The following is a 22,579-nucleotide window of genomic DNA, read 5'->3' as shown; positions in this document are numbered from 1 at the left end:
ATTTAATTTAATTTATATCAAATAAAAGTTAATCAATCTTTCTAAGAAATATTTTTTATCAACTCATTTTTAATAATTCTTTATTTATCCCAATTTTAATTTTTTAGAAAGTTTTGTTTATCATTATTTAAAATAAATTTAAAAAAGTATTATTAAATTAATCTAAAAATTGTTTTTAAGAAAGGAATATTAATAATTTTTCGATGTAAAGTAAACATATACAAATAATAATGTATCAATGAATTAAACTATTATAATAAGTACTATGTAGTATGTGAATATTTATTTTTAAAAACGATACAAATTAATTAATTAATTTATTTATTCAAAGTATTATGATTAATAAATAAACTTTAATTTTAAATACCTAAACAAGATATTTTTAAAATAAAATTCAAAAAATATATATGTAAAGCTCTGCTATTAGCTCATTTAAAATATTGCTTCAATTTTTAAAAAATAATTTTTACTATTTTGTTTATGATTAAAAGTAAAATAAGCAATTTTTTGATAAATAGCATGTTTATTAATTAATTTACTTTTTATCATTCAAAAACAAAAAGATTTTTAAATTGCTCTTACCTATTACAATTAAAGACATTCAAACTTGTTCAAAGTAATTATAATATTTAATATTTAATACAAATTGTTAACTTGTTTAGGATTTTTATAAATAGACTTTATTTTTTATAAATAATTAAAATTATACTCTATAATTATCTAAGCGAACTATGAATCTAAGCTGCGGAGATAGTTTTTATAATAGCAAGATTGCTGATAATTAATCTTCTAGAAGAGCAATTGAAGATGCTTCGTTTTAAGAGAGCTCCGGTAGAAACAAAGAAATTAACTTAATAAAGAAAGATGATCAATTTAATATTTCGATGAATTAATTTAACAATATTAGTGATCATAATTTAAAAAATATATTTAAACGATCAGCAGATAATGAACTAATAAGTATTTAAAGATCTTAAATGTAATCTGAAAAATTACCAAATTTATAGAAGATTATATTTAATTTAAAGTTAAAAATGATAGCGTAGCGCTTAGTTAATCAAACTAAGTCAAGAATGTTTTTGAATCTCACCAATTACCAATTTAAGTTAATTAATGATTTATCTTGGTTTAAATTTCCTTAAAATAATAAGAAATAAAATTCTTCAAAACCCAAATCATAGCAAGAAAAACACAAGTTTTAAAACATGAAATAAAGATATTCTATTGTTGATTTAGAAGAGGATAAAAGACCAAATAAAATGTTTAACTTTTTTAAAGAAGTTTTAAAGTATATAGAGTGTTTTAGCAGTATACTTAACTCCATAGATTAAAATCTACCAGTAATGCACCCAAATTAATTATTTAAGTTAATTTGGGATTTTATAAGCATGATTATTATATTAATTTTACTTATATAAATCCCGTTATATATTTCATTTTAATAAAAACTTGGAGACATACTTAACAATACGATGATTAATTTAGCACCTATCTTTATTGTGGTTGATACATTCATAAGTTTGAACTCTGGATTTTATGAAAAAGGGTTACTAATTAGCAAAAGATCAACCATATTAATTTAATACTGGAAGAATCATTCATTAAATGAATTAATTATTTTAGTCTCTTACATTGTAAATTAAATTTTTCATTTTATTATCAAATTTAATTATTTTTTAAATGTAAAGATTCATATTTTTTTAAGGAGTGATCCCTAATTCAGCTGGTCGAGATATTTATTATGTTCGTTTGCTTTTAAAATTAAAAATTTAGTTATTTTATACAATAAATCTGAAGAAATTTTTGCTTCTAGAAAATATAAATAATTACTAGGCTTAATTAGACTTATTTTAATCATAATAATAACAAGTCACTTTATTTCTTGTTTTTGGATTTTATTATCTTAAATCGAAGAAGGTTAAGGACTGTCACAAACATGGCTAACTGTAAGACCAATATACTCATCTGAATGGATAATTTAATACATGGAAGCTTACTATTTTGCTATTGTTACAATGGCAACAGTAGGTTTTGGAGATGTTTTACCTATTACTCCTATTGAAAAATTATTTTGTGTAATTTTAATGATTATTTCTTGTGGTTTGTTTGCTTATGCAATGAATACAATAGGAAATATTTTAGATAATTTTAATTTTGAAGAAAATGAACTCTCAAAGAAAATGCATGTCATTAATTTATATATGAGTAAAAAAAATATAAATAAATAAATGTAATATGCTATTAGAGAGTATTTAGATTATTATTGGAGAGAAGCAAGTGAGAGAGATCAAGAATCAGAACAAAAAATTATATCTTAACTTTCGGATACTCTTAGAGAAAACCTCGTAATTGAAGCAAACAAAATAGTACTTAAGAATTCACCAGTATTTAGAAAATATTTTAGTAGCGGGTTAAAGCAGAGCATAGTCTCCCTAATAAAAGAATATAGGTGCACTCCTGAAGAGTTAATTTGTAGTGAAGGAGATATTGATGATTGCTCGATATTCTTCATCGAAAAAGGCTCTGTTGAAATATTTATAGAAACTTAGTCTACAAATTAATAAAAACCAGGTAATTTTATCAATTATTTATTTATTAAAAATATTAATTTAATTATCAAATATTATTTGTAGTGTTATTCGATATTAAATTTCTTTAATATTGATCTATACCTCTTTTTTAAAAATAGAATATAGAGGTGCTATATTTTCAAATATTCTCTTATTTACTCAAAATGAATGAGAAAAAAAAAAAAAATAAATGTAGGTATTTCAAAAAAAAAAAAATATGAATAAAAAAATTATTATATTTTAAAAATCTAAAATCAGCCATTACAACATACAACTCTAATATTTTGCTTTTTAAATTATAAATTAAATGCATTAACATATTTTTAATATGTCTACCAATAATGATAATAATTAAAAATGTACTAAACAATATCATAATTTTACTAATTTTTAAATATAAATTATGTAAATTTTTCAAAAAATACCTAAAAACTTAAATTCATTTATCTGCTAAATATCATATTTATTCAAACTAAAAAAGGTAAGTAAAAAATTATAAATTTGCATTTTTCTTATTGATCTTAAAAATATTCAATTTTTTTTATCTATTTTAAACTAAATAATTTTTGTTTTTTGCATTTTTTAAAATGATACTTAAATAAATTTAGTTAATGAGTAATTTTATTTTATTTTTATTATGGTATATTCATTTATTTAAGTTAGGTATATTTATATTTTTAATAATTAAAAGATTACAAATCACTTGTAACACTAAAGTAAGGTTAGAGTTTTGGAGAGTTGAGTTTTTTTACTGGGATGGCTCGAAGCGTTTCAGTTAGATCAAAAGAATTTACAACTTTGTTAATGATAAAAAGGGAAAATTTTTTAGAATTACTTCAAAATTTTAGTACTGATTTAGAATAATTTTGCACTATTAAAGACTAACTCTTGCTTAATAATGATTACTCTTGTATTAATCTAAAATGCTATTCCTGTTAAAGTCAGTAACATCTTTTGTACTAGTGTCCTTTTTTACACTTAAAGGTTAACAAAGATAAAATTCTTTTCAAGCATAACAAAACGGAAGTATAGCAAAGAAGAAATATCAGTAGAAGGTTAAAAAAATAAAATTTCTTCAAATAAAATGAACTTTTTAATTTAGAAGAAATTGCTGAAATAGTATTTTAGCAAAATATTGATCATTAAAATATTTAAGAGTATTTAGAATAATACATGATAAATTATCGTCATTAATCTGATTCTTTATCACCAGTATTGAATATTTAACCTCAAAATTAATTTCATCACCACTCCGAAAATTGTGACATAAATTCTTCTCAGGGCTAAGACGATTAGTTATAATAAATACAATCTAATTTATACGATTAGTTTATCAGTAAAAAATCACATTCTCTCAAAGTGTTTGAAGATTTTTAAAATCAATAATCATAATAAAATAAATCTTTTATTTTAAAAGACACATAATATTAAGACGAAATAAATTAATATGATAAATCACCCTTAATTTTTGTGAAATAAAAAAAGAATACATTTTCTAAAATTGAAAGTCAAACAAGCCCTTTAAGCCCCAAAAAAAAGTAAAATTTTATAAATGAAACTCATTTATATAATATTATATATATTTATCATAAGGAGTTAAATTAAATTAGTGTAAACATAAGATGATCAAAATTCTTAAGATCAAAATTATGATGTTAGTCCACATTATCCAAACTACTCATCACTTCAATCTGTTGAAAGAATCAGCCCACTTTTAAAGTAAAAAAAAATAAGTAATATGTTAAATTCTTTTAATTAAGAAAGCAAAAACATGAGGTAGCAAAGCATAACACAGTAAAATTTAAATAATTGTGAGAAATTTAAATCATTTGGATATGATTATAATTTGAATTCAATAAATTAGGATAATCAATAAAGAAATACTTAAATTAAATCTCCTAAGTATTTAATTTGTTAAATTTCTGATTTATTAGGTATGCTAAGCTAAGCATGTGAAAATTATTAAGAAGAAACCAATGATTAAATCCAAAAAAATTAAGTTAAAAGCTTGAAGGCAGCATTTATATTATCGTCAAACAGATAATCTTAGTATTTAGATTTAAAAAATAAAGTTGAAAAAACGGATAGCTTAAGTGAAATTTTAAATTAAGATTTTTTTGGGAAATCTTTAAATAATTTTGATATTCTTAAGAACTTTGAAATATATTTTCCATTTAACAATTTTAGCTATTAATTAAAATTAATGACTTTAGATAAAGAAGCTAAAAAAAAAATCATAATTAAAAATAAAATTGATAATTCTTGCTATTTTAAAACCGTTAACAATAGTTCAAGAGATATTGGCTAAGATTTTAAGGCTAGGGGAAGTATTTTTAAAAATAAGTAAAGCAGTATTGGTTCTGTAGTTTAAAAATTTTAAAAAGAACTGGAGGATGAGCAATATTAGAATAGTATTTTTATTAAGAAAAGTAAATTTTTTTTGAATGATTAAAATGATGATTCAATCTTAAGTAGCTTAAAATAACAAGATGGTTATGATGAAAGCGTAAATAACTAAAAATTAAATAAGCAAAATAAAAAAAAGAACTAAACAAGTTTAGTGAATGCTATATCAAAAACTTATTAGGATGAAGACGATGTTAGCAAAGAACATTCAATTATAAATAAATCATTCTCAAGTAACTCTTTACATAAGATATAGTAAATGTAACCGATATCTACTAACAATACAAAAAAAAATGATAGTAATATAGAAGCTGGTCTATATTAATTTAACCAAGATACTAGAATGTAATAAATAAGAACTTTAAATTCAAATTTCTCATTCGATTTACAATTAAATTAAAAACCAAATGTTTATAACTTAAACGAAAGTTTTAACATACAAGAAAACTCTCCTGCAAATCCTATTAACAACATCAATAATAATATAATTTTAAATTAAATTAAGTTGAAAAATGATAATGAACTTGAACTATATATTGATAGTAATAATTGAGTATCAATCTAGTTTTTATCAAAGTTTTAAAAAACTTAATTTATTTTTTTTTTTAAGTGTAAATAATATATAATGTCTTTCTTGCTCAAACTTTAAATTAAAAATATATTTCATGATTTTAAAGTAGTAATTCAAAATTAATTTTTTATCAAAATATGTATAAATAAACTTAAATTGACTCTGTTTAAATAAATTTATTTTAAAAGGATAAACAATACCTTATTGTGTTTTTTATCACTCATAATTTATTTTACTTTTGATAGATTAATAATAAAAAATAAACAATATTTTGCATAAGTCTTTCTCTCTTTCTAACTCAACATTTTATATAAAAATTTATATCATTTTAAAACAAAAATCCAAAATTCATTTTCATCAAATAAGTCAATAATAAACTGTAATATGACTTTGAATGGTATTTTTTTAAAAGGATATACTATACTATATTTTATGTTTTTTAGACTCAAGATTTTAATTTAGAAAATTTTTTAAATTGATGTTTGTAAATTTTTGTAATAGATAGTGAAAGCTTAATTAAAAATATTAAATCGGAATAAAAAATACTTTAGTATATATTACTTTATTGAAATTCAGAATTGGTATTAGGTATTTATTTTTTATTGATTTGATTTTTAAAATTGATTAATTGAATGATTGAAACACAACATTTTCAATTCTATAAAATTCGATTGTAAATTATCAAAGTAATTTGTGTTTAAAACTAAATTCTATATGTAATCTATAAGATTTTTCAGTGATTGTATTTTTTAAATAGATTGATTATCCTTTGTTTCTCATTTAAGCCAGCATTTTTAGTTAATTTTTCTTCTTTTTATCTCTTAATTAAGATGTAAAAAAAAAATAAATAATTATTATAAGCAGAAAGTGAATATATATATTTAGTAATATTTTTAATCAAATTATTCAATTTATTTGAATAGAGTTGTTTATCTTATAGTAATATTGATATAAGTGGTAGGTAAATAAGCACTGAATAGATTCAAAAAAATATAGTCCTAAATACTCAAATTGAAATTCTGTTATGAAATAGAATTAATACAAAAACTTGAAGATATAGTTAGAAAACAAAAATGAAATCACACTTAAGCAAGAAATAGGTTCCGGTTCGTTTTCAAATGTTTATCTGACATCTAATTCAAGTTATGTTGCAAAAGTTATGAATTTAAATTATGTACCATCTCAAAGGTCTTTTATAAATGAAAGAAAATACTACTAAGAATTAGGTTAGCACTCCAATATAGTTTAATACTTGGGAAGTTAAGAGCTGTAAGGAGGTTCTTTAGGAGTCTTAGTTATTGAAAACTGTCCTAAAGGATCTCTTGTAGACATCATGTCTATGACACCTAAGAATCAATTATCTGAATAGTAAATTCTCAGAGTTATATATGAAGTAGCATAGGGTCTAAGCCATATACATAAAAGAAAGCTTATTCACAGAGATATTAAAATAGAAAACATATTATATTCAGAGGAAAATCGTTTTAAAATTTGTGATTTTGGATCTGTGACAAATAATTTAGTTCCAAAAATAAGTAAATGCAATATACAAGATATAAAGGAAGAGATGGACAGAAATACTACTCCAATGTATAGAGCACCTGAAATCTTAGATCCACATATATTCCCTGATTATCCCATCAACGAGAAAATAGATATTTTTGCATTAGGAGTTTTAGCATATATACTGTGTTTTAAAAAACCTCCTTTTGACTCAATATTGGGAGCTATCAGTGGTAGTTGTTTATGGCCAGAGTTTCCAATAACCTCCGACGAGTTTCATAATTTTATAATGAGGATGCTGTCCATAAATCCTGCCGATAGACCTTCTGCTAATGAGATAATATAAATAATTACCAAGGACTTAAAATTTGAATATAAATAAGATGGCATGATCGACCCATACATATTTACAAAATAAGCTTAAAAGGAAGCAAAAGCGAGCTGGCTTTAAATCATCAATGCGAAATTTATAGGGGCATTTTTCGATACTCAGGGATGGAGTAAATTATAAATTTGTTTCATATTTTAGTTTCCATATCAGCAAAAATAGCATTTAGTAGAATTTTAAAAACCAATTTGAAGATTTTATATAAATATTTTCTTATAAATGTAGTTAAAGGAGCTTTGTAGTATGATGAGTATGGTCCCAAGTAGAAATATGTTAGAAAACTCCTTTTGAAGGCATGGAAAAAAAGGCCTAAAACTGATAAGTTTTATATGCTGCTATACAATCATTGGAAAGAGCACAGAAGCAATACAATTATAAATTTAAAAATATTGATTCTTTTGCATAATTATTTTAAGAAAGGTCCTCCTGAAGCAATAAAAAATCCTGTTGATAGGAAGATCAGTCCTGAAAAAATTTTAGATGATATTCAATAAAATTGGTAGAAAATCATTCTTGATGGAGAACTTGTCAAGCCTAAAGACTAAAAAAGAAGTTAATACACCTGCAACCTTATTGTTAATTTAACGAAATTTCTATAGACTAAACTTTTGCTAAACTAAAAATACAGCTAATATTTTGAAGGAAATTTTTCATTAAATCCATTTTTGGAGAGTGCAAAAAAGAAATTCAAGCCATTAGATCCATTATTACTCCCTGATTTGATTGAATATCTTGCAGTGATTTTAAAATTTGTTAATGTTAATCTATTGCATTAGTGCTAACTTTGGAATATATAAGCAACTATCTCTTTGTCTATGCTAGATGAAATATACTGCCTCTTATGCCTCACAATACACCTTTATAAAACTTTCAAAATATCAACAAACTTCGAGTCTCATAAATTTGATGAAAACGACATTAGATAATTTATTAAAGCTCAAGATATCAACTTAGAAAAAATATACAAATAAGCTTAGCTATATTTTTAAAGATGTTCTTTAATCACTGAAACTAAACTTCCTATAGCAACTATGATTCCTAAGCTTCCAAATAATGTCATAGAATATATAAAATAAATAGAAATTTTGACAAACAGTGAGCCTGAATTCAAAATTTTTGAGCATCTCAACTATAAATAAAATATATATGGAATTAAATTACCTCTGAGCTATGGCCCAGGAGTTATTGATGCTATTAAATAAACAGAAAAATAATTTGAAAATGGTAACGTATCTTCTGTGAATGCTATATCTTCAAAATAATATGATTCAAAGAGATCTCCTCATCAATAATAATTTGAAAACACAAATTAAATAACAGTTTCTAACTAATCGTAACACAATTAGAGAGCTCACAGTGCTAATCCATAAAAAAATAAATAAGGTACCTTAGATTCAGATGATTAAAGTGATGAAGGAGAATTTATGAAAGAATACTAATAAAAGATGAGCAAAGCAATAAAAAGTAGTAATGATCAAACTAAAAATGAATATATATTTGCTAAAAAACCAGCTAATAGTAATGCATAGCTTCCAGTACACAAAAGCAACAAGCCTTTTATTCCAAATCCTTATTCAATAAATGGAATGGATAAGTAATTCCTTGCTTAAGAAAAAAATTAAATTAACAGTTTTCCAAACTCTTAAAAGCATGATTTTTGGGCCTAACCACAGTAAGCTAATTAAGAAGTTATTAATTTATTTGAGTAATTTTAAAACAATTTACCGAATGGACAGGCTATACAAAATTAAAGTAACTAAAATGAAGACATGTTTAATTAATTTACATTTTGGGATCCTTCACATCCAATGCTAGTTGGCTATTAAAAAGAAAAAGATGAAAAATATGTCGATAACTCAAAGGGTTAAGGATTCTTTGAAGCAAATGATTTAAACAGATCAGTTATTAAAGATAACAACAAGTGCTAAGATTTGATAGATTTAAATATATTTGATGAGTAAATTAATATAGATTTATTAAAACTTCCTTCATAATAGCCACATGTTACTCAACCAATAAACAGCAATCCTTTTGATTTTTGGTCTAATATCAACAATAATCTGATTTAAAATTTAGAACAAATGTAAAAAAATGGCTAAAATACAAATTAAAATAATGAAGATCCAAATAATAAATACAATAACTTTCAAGTAAATAATATGAATAATTAGTAAGCAATAAACAATCAAAATGGATATCAAATTAATAATTAAAATAATTAACAGATAAACAATTACCAAGTAAATAATTATCAATTGAGTAATTAGAATAATTCTCAAGGAAATAATTAGAATAATTATAATTATCAATAATACAATTAAAATAACTATTAAATAAATAACTAAAATAATTATTAACTTGAATAAAAAAATGTAAAGGCTGATGACATTTTTAATGACTTTGGGTAATAAAATAATGTTTATGACTACACAAATGCAAATATTAATATTAAATAAAATTTATAGAATAACTTCTATATGAATCAGTAATAGGTAAATTAGCTTGATAACTTTCTTTAAAATGAGCAAAATTAATAAAAATAATAGAACCAATAAATATATAATTAGAATTTTTATAATTAAATTTATGATTAATAAAACTAAATAGGTTAAGGTAATGTAAATTAATAAAATGATTTTAATAATAATTAATTGTAAAACTAAAACTTAACCAATTAATAATTTTAGTAATAAATATAAAACTAATTATAAATGATTTATCAACAATAATTGTCGAATATGCAAGAGTAATAATATATATAAATCAACAATCCTTTCTTGAACAAAATCAATTAAAATAATGTAATTTAAATAAATACTTCTCCTAGAATGTCTCCACCTAAGTAATTTTAAGATGAATCAATTTAAAATCCTACTTCTTATCAAAATAAAGAAGAATAGTTATTAGATTAAAAATTACAGCTATAAAATCAGATAATCTTATAATAGTAATAAGAATAACCTTAAACACAAAGAAGAAGTAAGAAATTAATAGGGGCTGAGGATAGTAATGATGAAGAAAAGCAAAATAAAAAAGAAGCCCTCTAAAGGTTAGGTAGTGAAAATATTCCTGATGATGACTGTGAAGCATTGCGCCCTTTAGATAGCTTTTTAGGTTAACAAAAAGCTATGGATCCTAGCCAACAAATGAGAAAGAGTATATCACCATTTAAATCAAATAAAAATCATTTAAAGTTTTAAAATGAAACTGAACATGAAAAAGTTGAAAAAGATTTAGAATAATTAAAATTAGAACAGTGTCAAAGTAAGATAAGAAAACACCCAGAGTTAGTAAACTATATTAAACATGAAGTAAGCAGTGAATTTTTTGATTTTATTGTTGATTTTTCTGAAATTAAGATGGGAAACAAAATTGGAAGCGGTAAAATTTAAATTTTAATAAATATATCTCTAATAAATTTTTAAAGGTAATAGTTGTGAAGTTTATAAAGGAAGGTGTAAAAATAAGGATGTAGCAATTAAAGTTATTAAGCTTGATAATTCTGATGAATTACATTTAAAAGAATTTTAAAGAGAAATATAGGCTCTTATAAAGCTCAAAAACCATGAAAACTTACTTTAATTAGTCGCAATTTCCTCTTATGATAATAATTTTTATATCATTACAGAGTTTTGTGAAGGAGGAACATTATTTGAGCTGCTTCACAAGAAAAAATAGTAAATTAAAATGATAAAATGGGATCACCGAATTCGTTGGCTCAAAGATCTTGCTAAAGGAATGCTTTATCTCCATTAAAACAACCTTATTCATAGAGATCTCAAGTCTCTAAAGTAATCCTTATATTTACTTGTTTATTTAATTAAAAATTTTTTTATTGTTGATAGTTTACTCTTTGACAAGCCATATGACCCAAATAGCGATAACATACCAACTATGAAAATAGCTGATTTTGGCTTAACTCGTGTAGGAAGTAGCTAAGCTGTACCTTTCTAATCAGGTGCTCTTGGAACTTTCGTAATCTTGTTTATTTATTTTATCATAATTTGCTTTAAAATTATTTTAAATTTATAACTTCTAGCATTGGATGGCACCTGAAACAATGAGAAATCAACCTGTTTCAACACAAGCTGATGTTTATTCATTTGCAGTAATAATTTCACATTTTTAACCCAAGACAATTAATTATTTTTTATAAGATTGTAATGTACGAGTTAGCTTCAAGGGAAACTCCTTTCAAAGAAAAAGGAAATGTTGCTGCAATAATAAAATATGTCTCTGAAGAAAAAGGTCGTCCGAATTTGCAAAAGCTACATTTTGATACTCCTTAATTTGTAATTTATGGATTATTTTTAATTTTAAATTAAATTCATTATGTATTTAAATAGATAATAAAACTGATGATAAAGTGTTGGGATGAAAATCCCAAAAAAAGACCTAAGTTTGATTAGATAATACAAGTATTAGAAAATCCTACCTTAATGAACTAACTAGCTGACTGACTGAATTGAGAACAAAATAAGAAGTAAATAAATTAGCAAATATATAATGGTTTTAATACATAAAAATCAAAGTTTAAATTATTATAATTTAAAAAATATTTATGAACAAGTAAATAAATATTCATAAATTAAAAAAGACACTTTAGTAATAATATTTTAATTAAAATAACACAATAGTTAAAACTATGTTTAAATTGTAATATATATAAAGAAAATTTTAAGTTTAGACAATTTTATATCCAAATCATAATTCATAGTGTTCTATTTATTTAACATTTAAAAACTAAAATAGAAATTTATAAATTAAAAGTCTATAAAATTAAATTCTTTTCCACTAATTCATAATTATTTTAGACAGTTTAAAAAATTTTTTAAATAACATTTATAGTAATTGTTTTAATGATTTATTTTATTCAGCTTGTATTTTGTGAATTTATAATTATTAAGTAATTAATCCAACAAAGTGATTTATTTTAATTAAATGTAATAAACTATCACAAATTATTAAAAATATTAATATTTTTAAAAATGATTAAAAAAAATTTTTTTAGTATTAATTAAATTGAATCTTAGTTAGCTAGCGAGGATTAATATTATTTGTTAAAAGTAAATTATCAAATAAAATAAAAAAAAAATAATGAATCTAATTTAAATAAATAAATAGAATTATAATTTAAATTGATAAATGAATGAATGAATAAATATTAAATTTGTTTTAAATGTAAAAAGTTTAGTTAATTAAATATATATTTTAAACTATTTAAATAAATTTTATGTTTTTAACTAATTTTTTAAGTATTTTTTTGTAAAATAAGATTTATTTTTTAAATAAACAATCAGTTAATTATGAAAAATTTATTAAAAAAGTCAGCAAACATGGTTTTATTTAATCAAATTGAATGATAAAACAATATTAATTTTTAACTTTTTAAACTTATATTAAAGATAGATTAATAAATAAAACAGAAATCAAATTTATTAATATATTTTAAACCAATAAAATAGTATTATAATTCATGGATATAATAACATTTACTTTTGAAGAGAAAATAATAAATAAATAAATAAAATATCTTAAAATATGTAAATATAAATAAATATCAGTTTGTTTTAATATAATAAGTCAAATATTATTTCTCTTTAAATAATTTGTTTTGTTTAGATTAAAATTTTAATTTAAGCTTAATATATTTTATAACTAGTTTGAAGGCTTTATTTAATTATTTTATTAGGAGTTTAGTTAATCTAAGTTTAAGTTATTTTATTTATAAATTTGATATTCTTATTACATTTCTAGACTTTAACCTTGGAACACTATTTATTTTTGTTGTTATTAATCAGTAAATTAGCTATTAAAATTATTTTTTTATTTTTAAAAACTACTGTTAGTATTTTCGAAATTTTCAAGTTTTTGCAGCATTTTCTATTTTTTATTAAATCATCTAATTTAAATTGCTAAAAAAAACAATATTTACTTGCTTCCAATCTGAAATAGAAGATTTATTTTATGATAATTACTATATGGTTTGCTTTATTTCATCTACTTTCACATTTTCCTTCTTGAATTAAAATTAAAAATTAAAATTAATAGGATTAAGCAAATGTTAACTTGATTTTGTGATTCCTGCTATCTCATTCCAGAACAAAAATAAAAAGGATGCTTTATGTTGGCTACAAATAATTAATTATGCTACAAAGTATTCCTTTATATTTTTTAAAATTAATTTTAAATAAATTTAGTATTAAATTACATATAATCTGAGACGTATTCTAGATCTTTTAAGAAAGGATCTTTTATCATTAGTTATTAACTCTGCTTATCTTATTACAGAGCATTTACTTATTGAAAGTCATTTATTTAACATTATTACTATTATGGAGGAAGCTATGGCTAACTTAATGTTTTTATTATTGGATTTTTATCTTAGCTAGTCGGAGAAGGGTTTGTATCCATTTAAGTATGCATTGTATGTGAAATTCTTTATGACATGCTATAGGCTTTACTATTTTTTTGATGAGAGGTTTATTACTACTATTGAAATTGTATTTGCTCAATTTAATTTGTTATGCCTTTCAAAATACTATTAACCTTTTCTCTGTATCCCATTTCTGAATTATTTACACGGTTTGGAGTCTAAATGTTAATTTAATAAGTAAAATATTTTTTTGTTTAATAAAATATTACTGAAATTGGTTTCTTTTAGCTAGATTAATTAAAATCGATGCTCTAAGTATTTAAAAAATTCTAAAGTATTTTAGACCCAAATGATAAATTTTTCTGCTTGTTGTACTACTTTCTAATAAAATTAAATAAATAATTATGTTTGCATTCAATTCAATATTATTTAAAGAATTACTTATAATTTGTTTTATTAGTAATGTATGAGTTTTGATTTGATGTGTTTGGAGACATTGCACTTATTTTTTATTTTTAATTGTTTTAGATAGAGATTTTTAATATTGAGTTTAGTTTTTGGTTTGTAGAAGATGGAATACTGAAACTCTATTTTTAAGAGTTCTTCGAAGATGATTTATGTGATTAGCTCACAGCAAGCATTGCACTCCCATTTAGAATGCTATGATTATGAGTGTGGTTGATAGAATTCAAACAAGAGTTATAATTACTTTAATTTTCTAGTTAAAAGTAAACAGTATTATTTTTTTGAGAGTTTTATTAAATCCAGTTATTGGGATTAACAATTTATGGAGATCTCTATGATAAAGTTTGAATGTTTGAAGCTATATTGATGCTTGCTTGCTTTGAATGAATTGGAAAATAGTTTTTATTTTAAGTAAGATTAGTAGATTTTGAAAAAGAGTTAACCACTTAACTATCTTATATAGGCATATCTTCAATCAGGTTTGTAGAGTGTGTCATAGAATGGATATTATCAAAGTTTTATTATGCTTAACTTCCACTATTTTGAGATGCATAAATATTGTTAGAATTATTAGTGTTTTAAAAATCATTCTATTATTAGGCTATTAAAAAGTTGTTTGAGTTTGTGCTCATGTAAAAATTGTTGCTCTAGTATGTATTTGGGCTTTGTTAAATATAATTACTAGGATAATTCTAATTAGGAATGTAAACACTATTTGCATAGGAATTTATCATTTGACTGAATGAATTGTTGTCAAATGATTGATGCACATTAAAATCCTTTTAGCTTGCTTGAGTATTGAAAACTATTTAACTACTGTTCTTCCTTTTTGTGCTTCCAGCAGTTTAATTCATAGATTAAAGATTTTCATCCAATATTTTTTTTTCAAGTTTATCGCTATAAATGTTATATTCTGTTTTCATTTTTACGGAGGAATCAAATTTACTATACCCAGCGTTGTTGTTTATGCCACTACTTTTTTAGTCTACTCCGCTTATAGATAATGTGGCAAACCCTTTATTTCCATAAGCTTTTTTGTTATTTTTCTAATAGAAATTACTTGCTGTGCCTGGCTTTACCATTAATCTATGTTACATATTACTTTGATTACCCTTCTGTGAAGATCTAATTGCAAAAATACTGTTCTAAATAGCTTTTGAAGCAGAAGAGTTGCTTACATTTTAAAATGTTTAGTTGCCTGGTGAAGTTGGATACTTTTTATCAGACATCGAGAATTTATATTTATCCAACTTTTCTACTTAATTATTCAATTATTCATGAATTAGGCTTTGTCGAATAACATTTTAATTATTTTACTAATTCTAAGTAATTTTTTCATTTTCGGTTATATTAATTGATTATGAATTATTCTTTATGCTTTTAGACCGATTTTTACTGCTAGGATTTGTTATATAGGGCGAAATTTAGCTCAAGTAATTGAGGTTTAACGTTTTTTTAATCTGCTTAGTAGCTCCATTATTAGAATTCATATATCTATTGTTATCAATCTAACCTATTTTGTTTTACTAACCCTGACAAATACTCAAAAAGTCTAAAAAGTTAGACTATTGAGCAACTAAACTAACTTTTTCTGACACTTTTTGTAAATTAAATTGACTAAGCCTTAAAGAAAAGCTACTCTTTTTTTGCTAAAAATTTTTTTCTTATCTAAAAATGATATAAATATAACAAATATTAATAATTTAATGTGTTTTAAATTGTATTATAATAAGTAATATAAATCAAAAGCATATACTACTACCTAGTTGTATATATATTTGATTAATTATTATTTTCTAAATTCACTTATTTATAAAACATATATTATTTTATTTTACCTAATATTTTTCATATAGTTTATTTTGCAACAATACAAATTATCAACCACAATAAAAGTACGCAATCAATTAATCAATACCTCCTTTCATATTAACACATAAATCAGTTAAATTTTGAATTTTATCAACTTATTAATGAGTGTTAATTTAGTTTTTAAAATGAAAATCTAAAACAAATTGTTGATCATGATATTTAAATGAATTTCTTAGATTTCTTAGATTTAAAAATACTTTCATATCAATCAATTATTTTTTTTTTAAGAATTAATATTTATTTTAGGTCTTATATATCAAAATAATTCAAGGTTAATCTTCTTAGAAAAAGGGTTTACATAAATAATAAATAAATAAGTAAAATATAAACTGTCATCTTTAACATCTAATAATTTTAAGTGTTTAAATTGAAATAGATAAATATTATTGGAAACAAATTGAAAATATGTTTTTAGCTTTTTTTAAAAGAACTAATAAAAAACTTAAAAATTTTAAACACAATTTTGAATATATCTTATTAACTATGAAATAAAAAATTAACAACTATTATAAATCGTAAATATGAAATTCGATAAAAGAAAGGATAAAATTAAATAAGAAAAAATCTTTTATAAATGTAGTAAACTTACTATTTTATCATGTTAGAATGCAAATGAAATCCTATAAAAAGAATATTAAGTTTTAACTAATACATACTAATAATATTTAGTGCTTGCTTATGATAGAAGGATGCAGTAAGTAATTAGAAACATTTCTAGTTAAGAGTTCATTTATTTATTTATTGCTGATAAAAATTATTAAGTAAGAAATTACTTATGGATAACAAACAAAAAAATCAAGATTTTAATTAATTCTTATTAAATTCCTGAAGATTGTAAAAAAAATTAATTAAAAAAATATTAAAAGATATATTTACACGTTTTCTAAGTAAATAAAATGATCAAATTAAAGCAAATTATTTTAGGTTTATCAATTTTATGCTTAGTTCTTTCTACAGAGGATTAGACTAAGCAATTAAATATTTATGTAAACAATATTGCTCCACTAGATAATCCTAGCGAAACATACAAGTAAATATATTATTAAAGAGTTTAAGCATTTATAATCCCATATGGCTGGTTACTGATCAATAATCATTATTTAAATAATTAAAAAGGTACTATATTCTCCCTTTTATACGTCCAAAAGAGGAAATAAAATCAGATCAAACATTTTCATAAAGCTTATCAGGTGATCGTATTTACAATTCACCTTATAATTCAACAATAGGATGTAATAATTTATAATTTACTTTGTTTTTTAAAAATAATTTACAAAAAAATATTTGGCACCTTTGGCTAACAAAGTAATTGAAACTTTTTATTTATAAAGAGAATGTGACAAAAACAATAGGGTCTAAGAATTACACAAAATAGGAACTTCAACAATTTATAGAGGCTATCGAAAATGTGTTTTATGCAGAGTTTTATGTAGGTAATAAAGACTTTTTATTAGATAAATAGATTGCAATATGAAAATTTATAATAAAATAGAATAGTTTATTGTCCATGATTTGATAGGAAAATTTGATTAGGATGAAAATGGAACTATGTCTTATTATTTGAAGACTCATATTGAGTTTAACGTTTATTTAGATAAATTTTAGATAGAAGTAAGCATTAGAAATTTTTTATTTTGATTTGATTTATGGAAATTATCCTAAAATTAATTATTTTCTGTTTAAATAAAAAGGATCCTGTTGTTTTATATGCAAATATCACCAATTTTTATGATACAAATTTCGATGATCTGTATTATAAGTAAATTCCTGCTTTTGAAGATGGAGAGGAGTCACAAGAAATAGAATTCTCTTACTCTGTTTTCTACTATTATGTAGATATTTTAGACATAGACTATGAAAAGGACAATGTTTTTGAGTAATTAACAAACAATTAACTTATATATTAAATAAACTTAATTTTTATTAAAATATCTATTTAAAAATAAAATTATAAGTTTCAAACAATAGATTTGTTTGTCTTAAAATTCAATAAAATAAATTATTTTATAAAAATAGCTAAGATTTATCTGGATCTGATTAAAACCCAGAAATTCATTGGTTTGCCATTATACTATCTTTTTTACTTGTTGTCCTTCTTGTCCTTTTAGTCTGTTTAGTATTAGCAAGAATATTAAAAAAAGACTTCAGTCTATCTTCTGATATTGAAAGCGATTAGTGTAATTTTTATATAGTCTAAATTTAGTGCTTTAATCTAACATTTTTATTTTTAACAGCTGTTGAGATTGGTTGGAAGCTAATAAGAACTGAAGCTCTTATGCCCCCTGTTCATAAATTGATACTTAGTGGATTTTTGGGAAATGGGTTGCAATTCATTTTCCTTGTTATTAATCTTATTTTCTTCGGTACCCTTGGTCTATACTACAATTCCTAAAAAGGTAATGTAAAGGAAGTAGGAGTTTTCTTGTACTCATTTACTGGTATATTTAATGGATATTATTCTGCAAAATATTATAAATACTTCGGAGGAAAGCACTGGGCTCTTAATTTAATATTCTCTTGCGGTCTTTTCCCAGTAACTTTAATTATAACTTTAAAATAAATAGATTTATTGATTAATGTATTATTTTATTTATATATTAACAGTTTAGTTTTTTGTTAGTTTTTAGCATTGTTAACTCTTATGCTTGGTATAAATAATCCACTTCTGCTATTCCAGCTGAAGCTGTTTTCTTAGTAATTTTAACCTTCTTAATTATTTATGTTCCTCTCACTTTCACAGGTACTATTTATTCAAGAGTAAAAACTTCTGAATCTCTCCCAAATGTTGGATCTTCATTACCAAGATTATATAAGCCTGTCCCTGAAAAAAAAATGTAAAAATTTGACTTATTTATTCGATAAAAAATTTATTAATTTATTAATAGGTACTAGACTGCATTTATCCATTTCATAATAGGAGGTCTTCTTCCTTTTAGGTTAGATTTTATTTAAAAGAAAGAAAATCCTTAAATAATTTAAAATTTAAATAAAATAACAGCTCTATTTACTTGGAATTGAGATCAATTTTTAATAGTATATGGGGTCATTAGACTTATCATTTGTATGGTATTATCTGTATAGCTTTTATTCTATTCTTAGTTGTTTAAGCATGTGTTTCAATAGGTCTTACTTACTACTAGCTCAATGCTATGGATTATAATTGGTGGTGGAAATCTTTCTCTTATGGAGGGTAATTATAATTTTTTATTAAAGTTGTTTTAACTGTAAATATATTTATAAAAGGTCCACATCACTTTTTATTGGATTATATGTAATTTATTACTATTGGTAAGTCTCTCCTATGCATGGAACTCTACAAGTAAATTATAAAATATATTATATTAATAAAGATACAGAATAATAAATTTAAAAAAAATAGTTCTTGATGTATTTTGGGTATATGGTTCTTTTCTGCAGTGTGTTGTTTATGGTAAAATTTATTAATTATTTTGAGTTTTTATCATTTTAAATTTTTATTTAAAAAGATGCTTGGTAGTGTAAGTTTCTTGGCTTCATTGAAATTTGTAAGATATATTTACAATAATGGTAAAATGGATTGATTGTTACATATGGAATCAAATAATTCCAAAACTATCAATTACAATTAAAGGAAAAAAAACTAATTATCAAAATAATCATAATTTGTATCTATTTTTTGTATTTTTATTTACAGATTTTACTAAATAAAATCTTAAACAAGCTTCGAGTTAGTTCGTTAATTAGCTTGCTTGTTTGCTTGCATGCTAGATAGTAATAATCATAAAAATTTGTTGTAATAAATGTTCATAATCTTTTAATTTTAATATTTAAAATAAACTTCAACAGAATTTGTTATTATTAAAAATAATGATATTTTTTAATATTAACAAAAGATATAAATTATTTACTTTCTATTTGGTAGTTATACGTGTAAATAATATAATAATTTGAAGCATATTTATAACAGCGCATTTTGTAAGCACTGAAATAAGATTTCGTGGAAAAGCGCTTGTTTATTTGTATATTTTTTTATTTGCTTGTATTTATTTTACTTGCAATTTTTTAAAAGAAAAGTTTAAATTTAGCCGAATAATTTATTAATTTATAGTTATTTAAAAACATTAAAATTAAGCAAAATAAATAAAATATAAATAAGAAAACACTTTTTCTTCACAAAGATATTCTTTAAGAAAGAGATCCTCATCTAGAATAGGTTAAAAGCATCTGAAGCTAAAAGGAAAAAGTTCATCGAAGAGTTTGCTGCCTTTATCTTTCCAATAAAATTTATTCAAACCACTAAACAAAAAACTCTAATCAGCATCATAAAAACTATTTGAGTGATCAATTAATTATTTATTTCAAACACTACAGCCACCTGTCTTAATCTACTTTTAAAAAAAGCTTCAATAAAAACTTATATTTTCAAATAATCACCATTATAAACTACCATATCTTATTTCAAATTTTCTCTTTTAAAATAAAACAAATTAACTAAAAAATAATTCTCATAAAATGAGCTTAAACAACTTTTATAATGATTTCAACTCAAACACATAACAACAACCTTAATAACAAGGCGGTTTTCCCACTTAGTTCGGAAATAATTAATTCAATTAATATGCTAGCACTGCCAAAAATTTGTTCACAGCTTTTGGCCCTCAATTAATCCCAGACAATATCATTCCAACAGGAAACTTTGCTGAAAAATGGATATTTAATTCATATGTTAGATCATTCTTTGATATTGATAATATGTACATCCTCCGTAAAATGAAACTCATTCTCTTTCCTTTCCTATAAAGAGGTGAATGGGAAGTGAAGGTTAATGAATACGCCTCTTCTTCTCAAGAGTAGAATTTTATATCTCCTAAAGATAATCCTCACTCTCCTGATTTATACTTGCCACTTATGGGTTTAATTACTTTTGTTTTGGTTTCTTGCCTCTCAGTTGGTATTGGTGATAACTTTTAACCTGAAATTATCTAAAGAAATACTAGCTACTGCTTATTCATAACTTTTATAGAAATTTATCTTTACAAGTTCTGTAAATAACATTTTATTCAAATTAATAAAAACATTAACTAAAAAATTTATTAATAAAATAGTATTCTTCCTCGTTGGTATTAAAAACATTGGTATCCTCAACATGCTCAGTCATCTTTCATATAGATTCCTTTCCCTCACTTGCATTCTAATCTGTAACTTGAGCTTTGGAGGATGGTTTACCTTTATTTTAATGGTTTATCTTCTAACAACATCTGTATTCTTTATTTTTAAGACCTTAAAGAGATATATCTAGACCATGTCTGATAGTTTTGGTAAATTAATTTATTTCTATCATTTTTAATAAATAAATCAATAAGCTTTGTCTAGCAAGGGATTTTAGAATTTTGTTATAAAACTATTTTTTAATCTCTAAACGCCGAAGCAATATAAATTCACTCTGTGAATAGCAATTTTTCATTATAACTCATTCTTATCATGTATGAATTATTCCAGGAATTGCTACAAATTACAAAAGCAAACAAGCAATATAATAATTAAATATTAACTTATTATTAATTAAATTTAGGTGAGGTAAATTTCCAAGAGTTATCTTAAAAGAATATTTTATATTTGATGTCTATAATCTAGCTAGCAGTATCTTATCTTTTATTAAAAATTACTAATGCATATTGAATAATAAACTAGTTACAAAATTAATATAATATATATATGATTACCTTAAAAATATTATGTTTGTATATAATTTTCTATTAAAATTTTGTTTGCAACCTTAAAACTCAATTTTATAAAATCTTAAATTAAAGAAATAATACACTTCAATACAATCTCTTTATAAAGATATCTTAGCTTAGCCTAAAATACTTGAAATCAATCATAATTTTCACAAATAAAAATCTAAATACTTTTCCTATTTGATTCTTTAGATTAAGTTAGAACACACAAATTTAACAAAAAATCAATATCAAACAAAGTTTCTAAAAAGTAAAAAATCAAATTTCTAAAATTAAAAGAGTTAACTAAAAAAGTGAAATCAAAAAATTAATTAATTAAAATAAAATGATTGTTAAATGATCAAGTTTTTAATATCATTAACTTAAAAAGTTTCTTTTATATTAGAAATGTTACATTTAATCATGCATGATAATAAAAATGGGAAAGTAAAATATCTAAAGAAACTATAAAAGAGAGAAAATCCAAATAAATAATTTTAAAATATTTATTTTTAAGGAAAATTTTCTTTTAAAATAATTAAAAAAAAAGAATTAATAAAATTTCATACAAAATTATTAATTATATGAGTTTATTTTAATAAATAAATTAATAAAATTAATTTGGTTGATTAAATTAAAAGAATAAAATACTATAGATAGATTGATTGATAGATTGAAGTGGATTTAAAATTTAAACAAACAAAAATTATTTAATTGGTTGATTTATTTATT

The 22,579-nt window shown here is 22.4% G+C and overlaps 5 protein-coding genes across 5 annotated transcripts; 4 read left to right on the top strand and 1 right to left on the bottom strand. All coding sequences in view use genetic code 6, as the record gives it.

The window, feature by feature from the left end:
- Window positions 1-407: 407 nt before the first annotated feature.
- On the top strand, window positions 408-5,529 carry TTHERM_00195940 (cyclic nucleotide-binding domain protein; the record flags this gene model as incomplete). The annotated part of the gene is made up of 4 exons (XM_001017248.2): window positions 408-1,634; window positions 1,689-2,571; window positions 3,262-4,108; window positions 4,164-5,529. 4 exons carry the CDS (start codon window positions 408-410, stop codon window positions 5,527-5,529), a joined length of 4,323 nt encoding a protein of 1,440 aa, XP_001017248.2.
- A 1,042-nt stretch (window positions 5,530-6,571) lies between these two features.
- Window positions 6,572-11,898, top strand: TTHERM_00195930 (tyrosine kinase domain protein; the record flags this gene model as incomplete). Its single annotated transcript, XM_001017247.2, has 7 exons — window positions 6,572-7,550; window positions 7,664-10,819; window positions 10,866-11,229; window positions 11,284-11,413; window positions 11,478-11,546; window positions 11,596-11,730; window positions 11,785-11,898. 7 exons carry the CDS (start codon window positions 6,572-6,574, stop codon window positions 11,896-11,898), a joined length of 4,947 nt encoding a protein of 1,648 aa, XP_001017247.2.
- A 1,123-nt stretch (window positions 11,899-13,021) lies between these two features.
- On the bottom strand, window positions 13,022-15,958 carry TTHERM_00195920 (hypothetical protein; the record flags this gene model as incomplete). Its single annotated transcript, XM_001017246.3, has 6 exons — window positions 14,256-15,958; window positions 14,084-14,195; window positions 13,650-14,032; window positions 13,508-13,601; window positions 13,374-13,457; window positions 13,022-13,321 (listed from the first exon to the last, which is right to left on the bottom strand). The coding sequence occupies exons 1-6, from the start codon at window positions 15,767-15,769 to the stop codon at window positions 13,022-13,024; spliced, it is 2,487 nt and encodes an 828-aa protein (XP_001017246.2). The 5' UTR covers window positions 15,770-15,958.
- Window positions 15,959-17,047: 1,089 nt separating this feature from the next.
- TTHERM_00195910 (endomembrane protein) lies at window positions 17,048-19,711 on the top strand (the record flags this gene model as incomplete). Its single annotated transcript, XM_001017245.2, has 13 exons — window positions 17,048-17,181; window positions 17,268-17,383; window positions 17,483-17,584; window positions 17,644-17,762; window positions 17,843-18,027; window positions 18,168-18,328; window positions 18,386-18,684; window positions 18,756-18,985; window positions 19,037-19,087; window positions 19,150-19,341; window positions 19,395-19,470; window positions 19,531-19,581; window positions 19,637-19,711. The coding sequence occupies 13 exons, from the start codon at window positions 17,048-17,050 to the stop codon at window positions 19,709-19,711; spliced, it is 1,791 nt and encodes a 596-aa protein (XP_001017245.2).
- A 931-nt stretch (window positions 19,712-20,642) lies between these two features.
- On the top strand, window positions 20,643-21,809 carry TTHERM_00195900 (Hrf1 family protein; the record flags this gene model as incomplete). Its single annotated transcript, XM_001017244.1, has 3 exons — window positions 20,643-21,174; window positions 21,236-21,448; window positions 21,703-21,809. The coding sequence occupies 3 exons, from the start codon at window positions 20,643-20,645 to the stop codon at window positions 21,807-21,809; spliced, it is 852 nt and encodes a 283-aa protein (XP_001017244.1).
- Window positions 21,810-22,579: the final 770 nt, after the last annotated feature.

Source organism: Tetrahymena thermophila (genome assembly GCF_000189635.1).
Source record: "Tetrahymena thermophila SB210 genomic scaffold scf_8254617, whole genome shotgun sequence".
NCBI lineage: Eukaryota > Ciliophora > Oligohymenophorea > Hymenostomatida > Tetrahymenidae > Tetrahymena > Tetrahymena thermophila.
The sequence above is the reverse complement of the archived record's forward strand: the minus strand, read 5'-3'. Positions and strand labels throughout refer to the sequence as shown.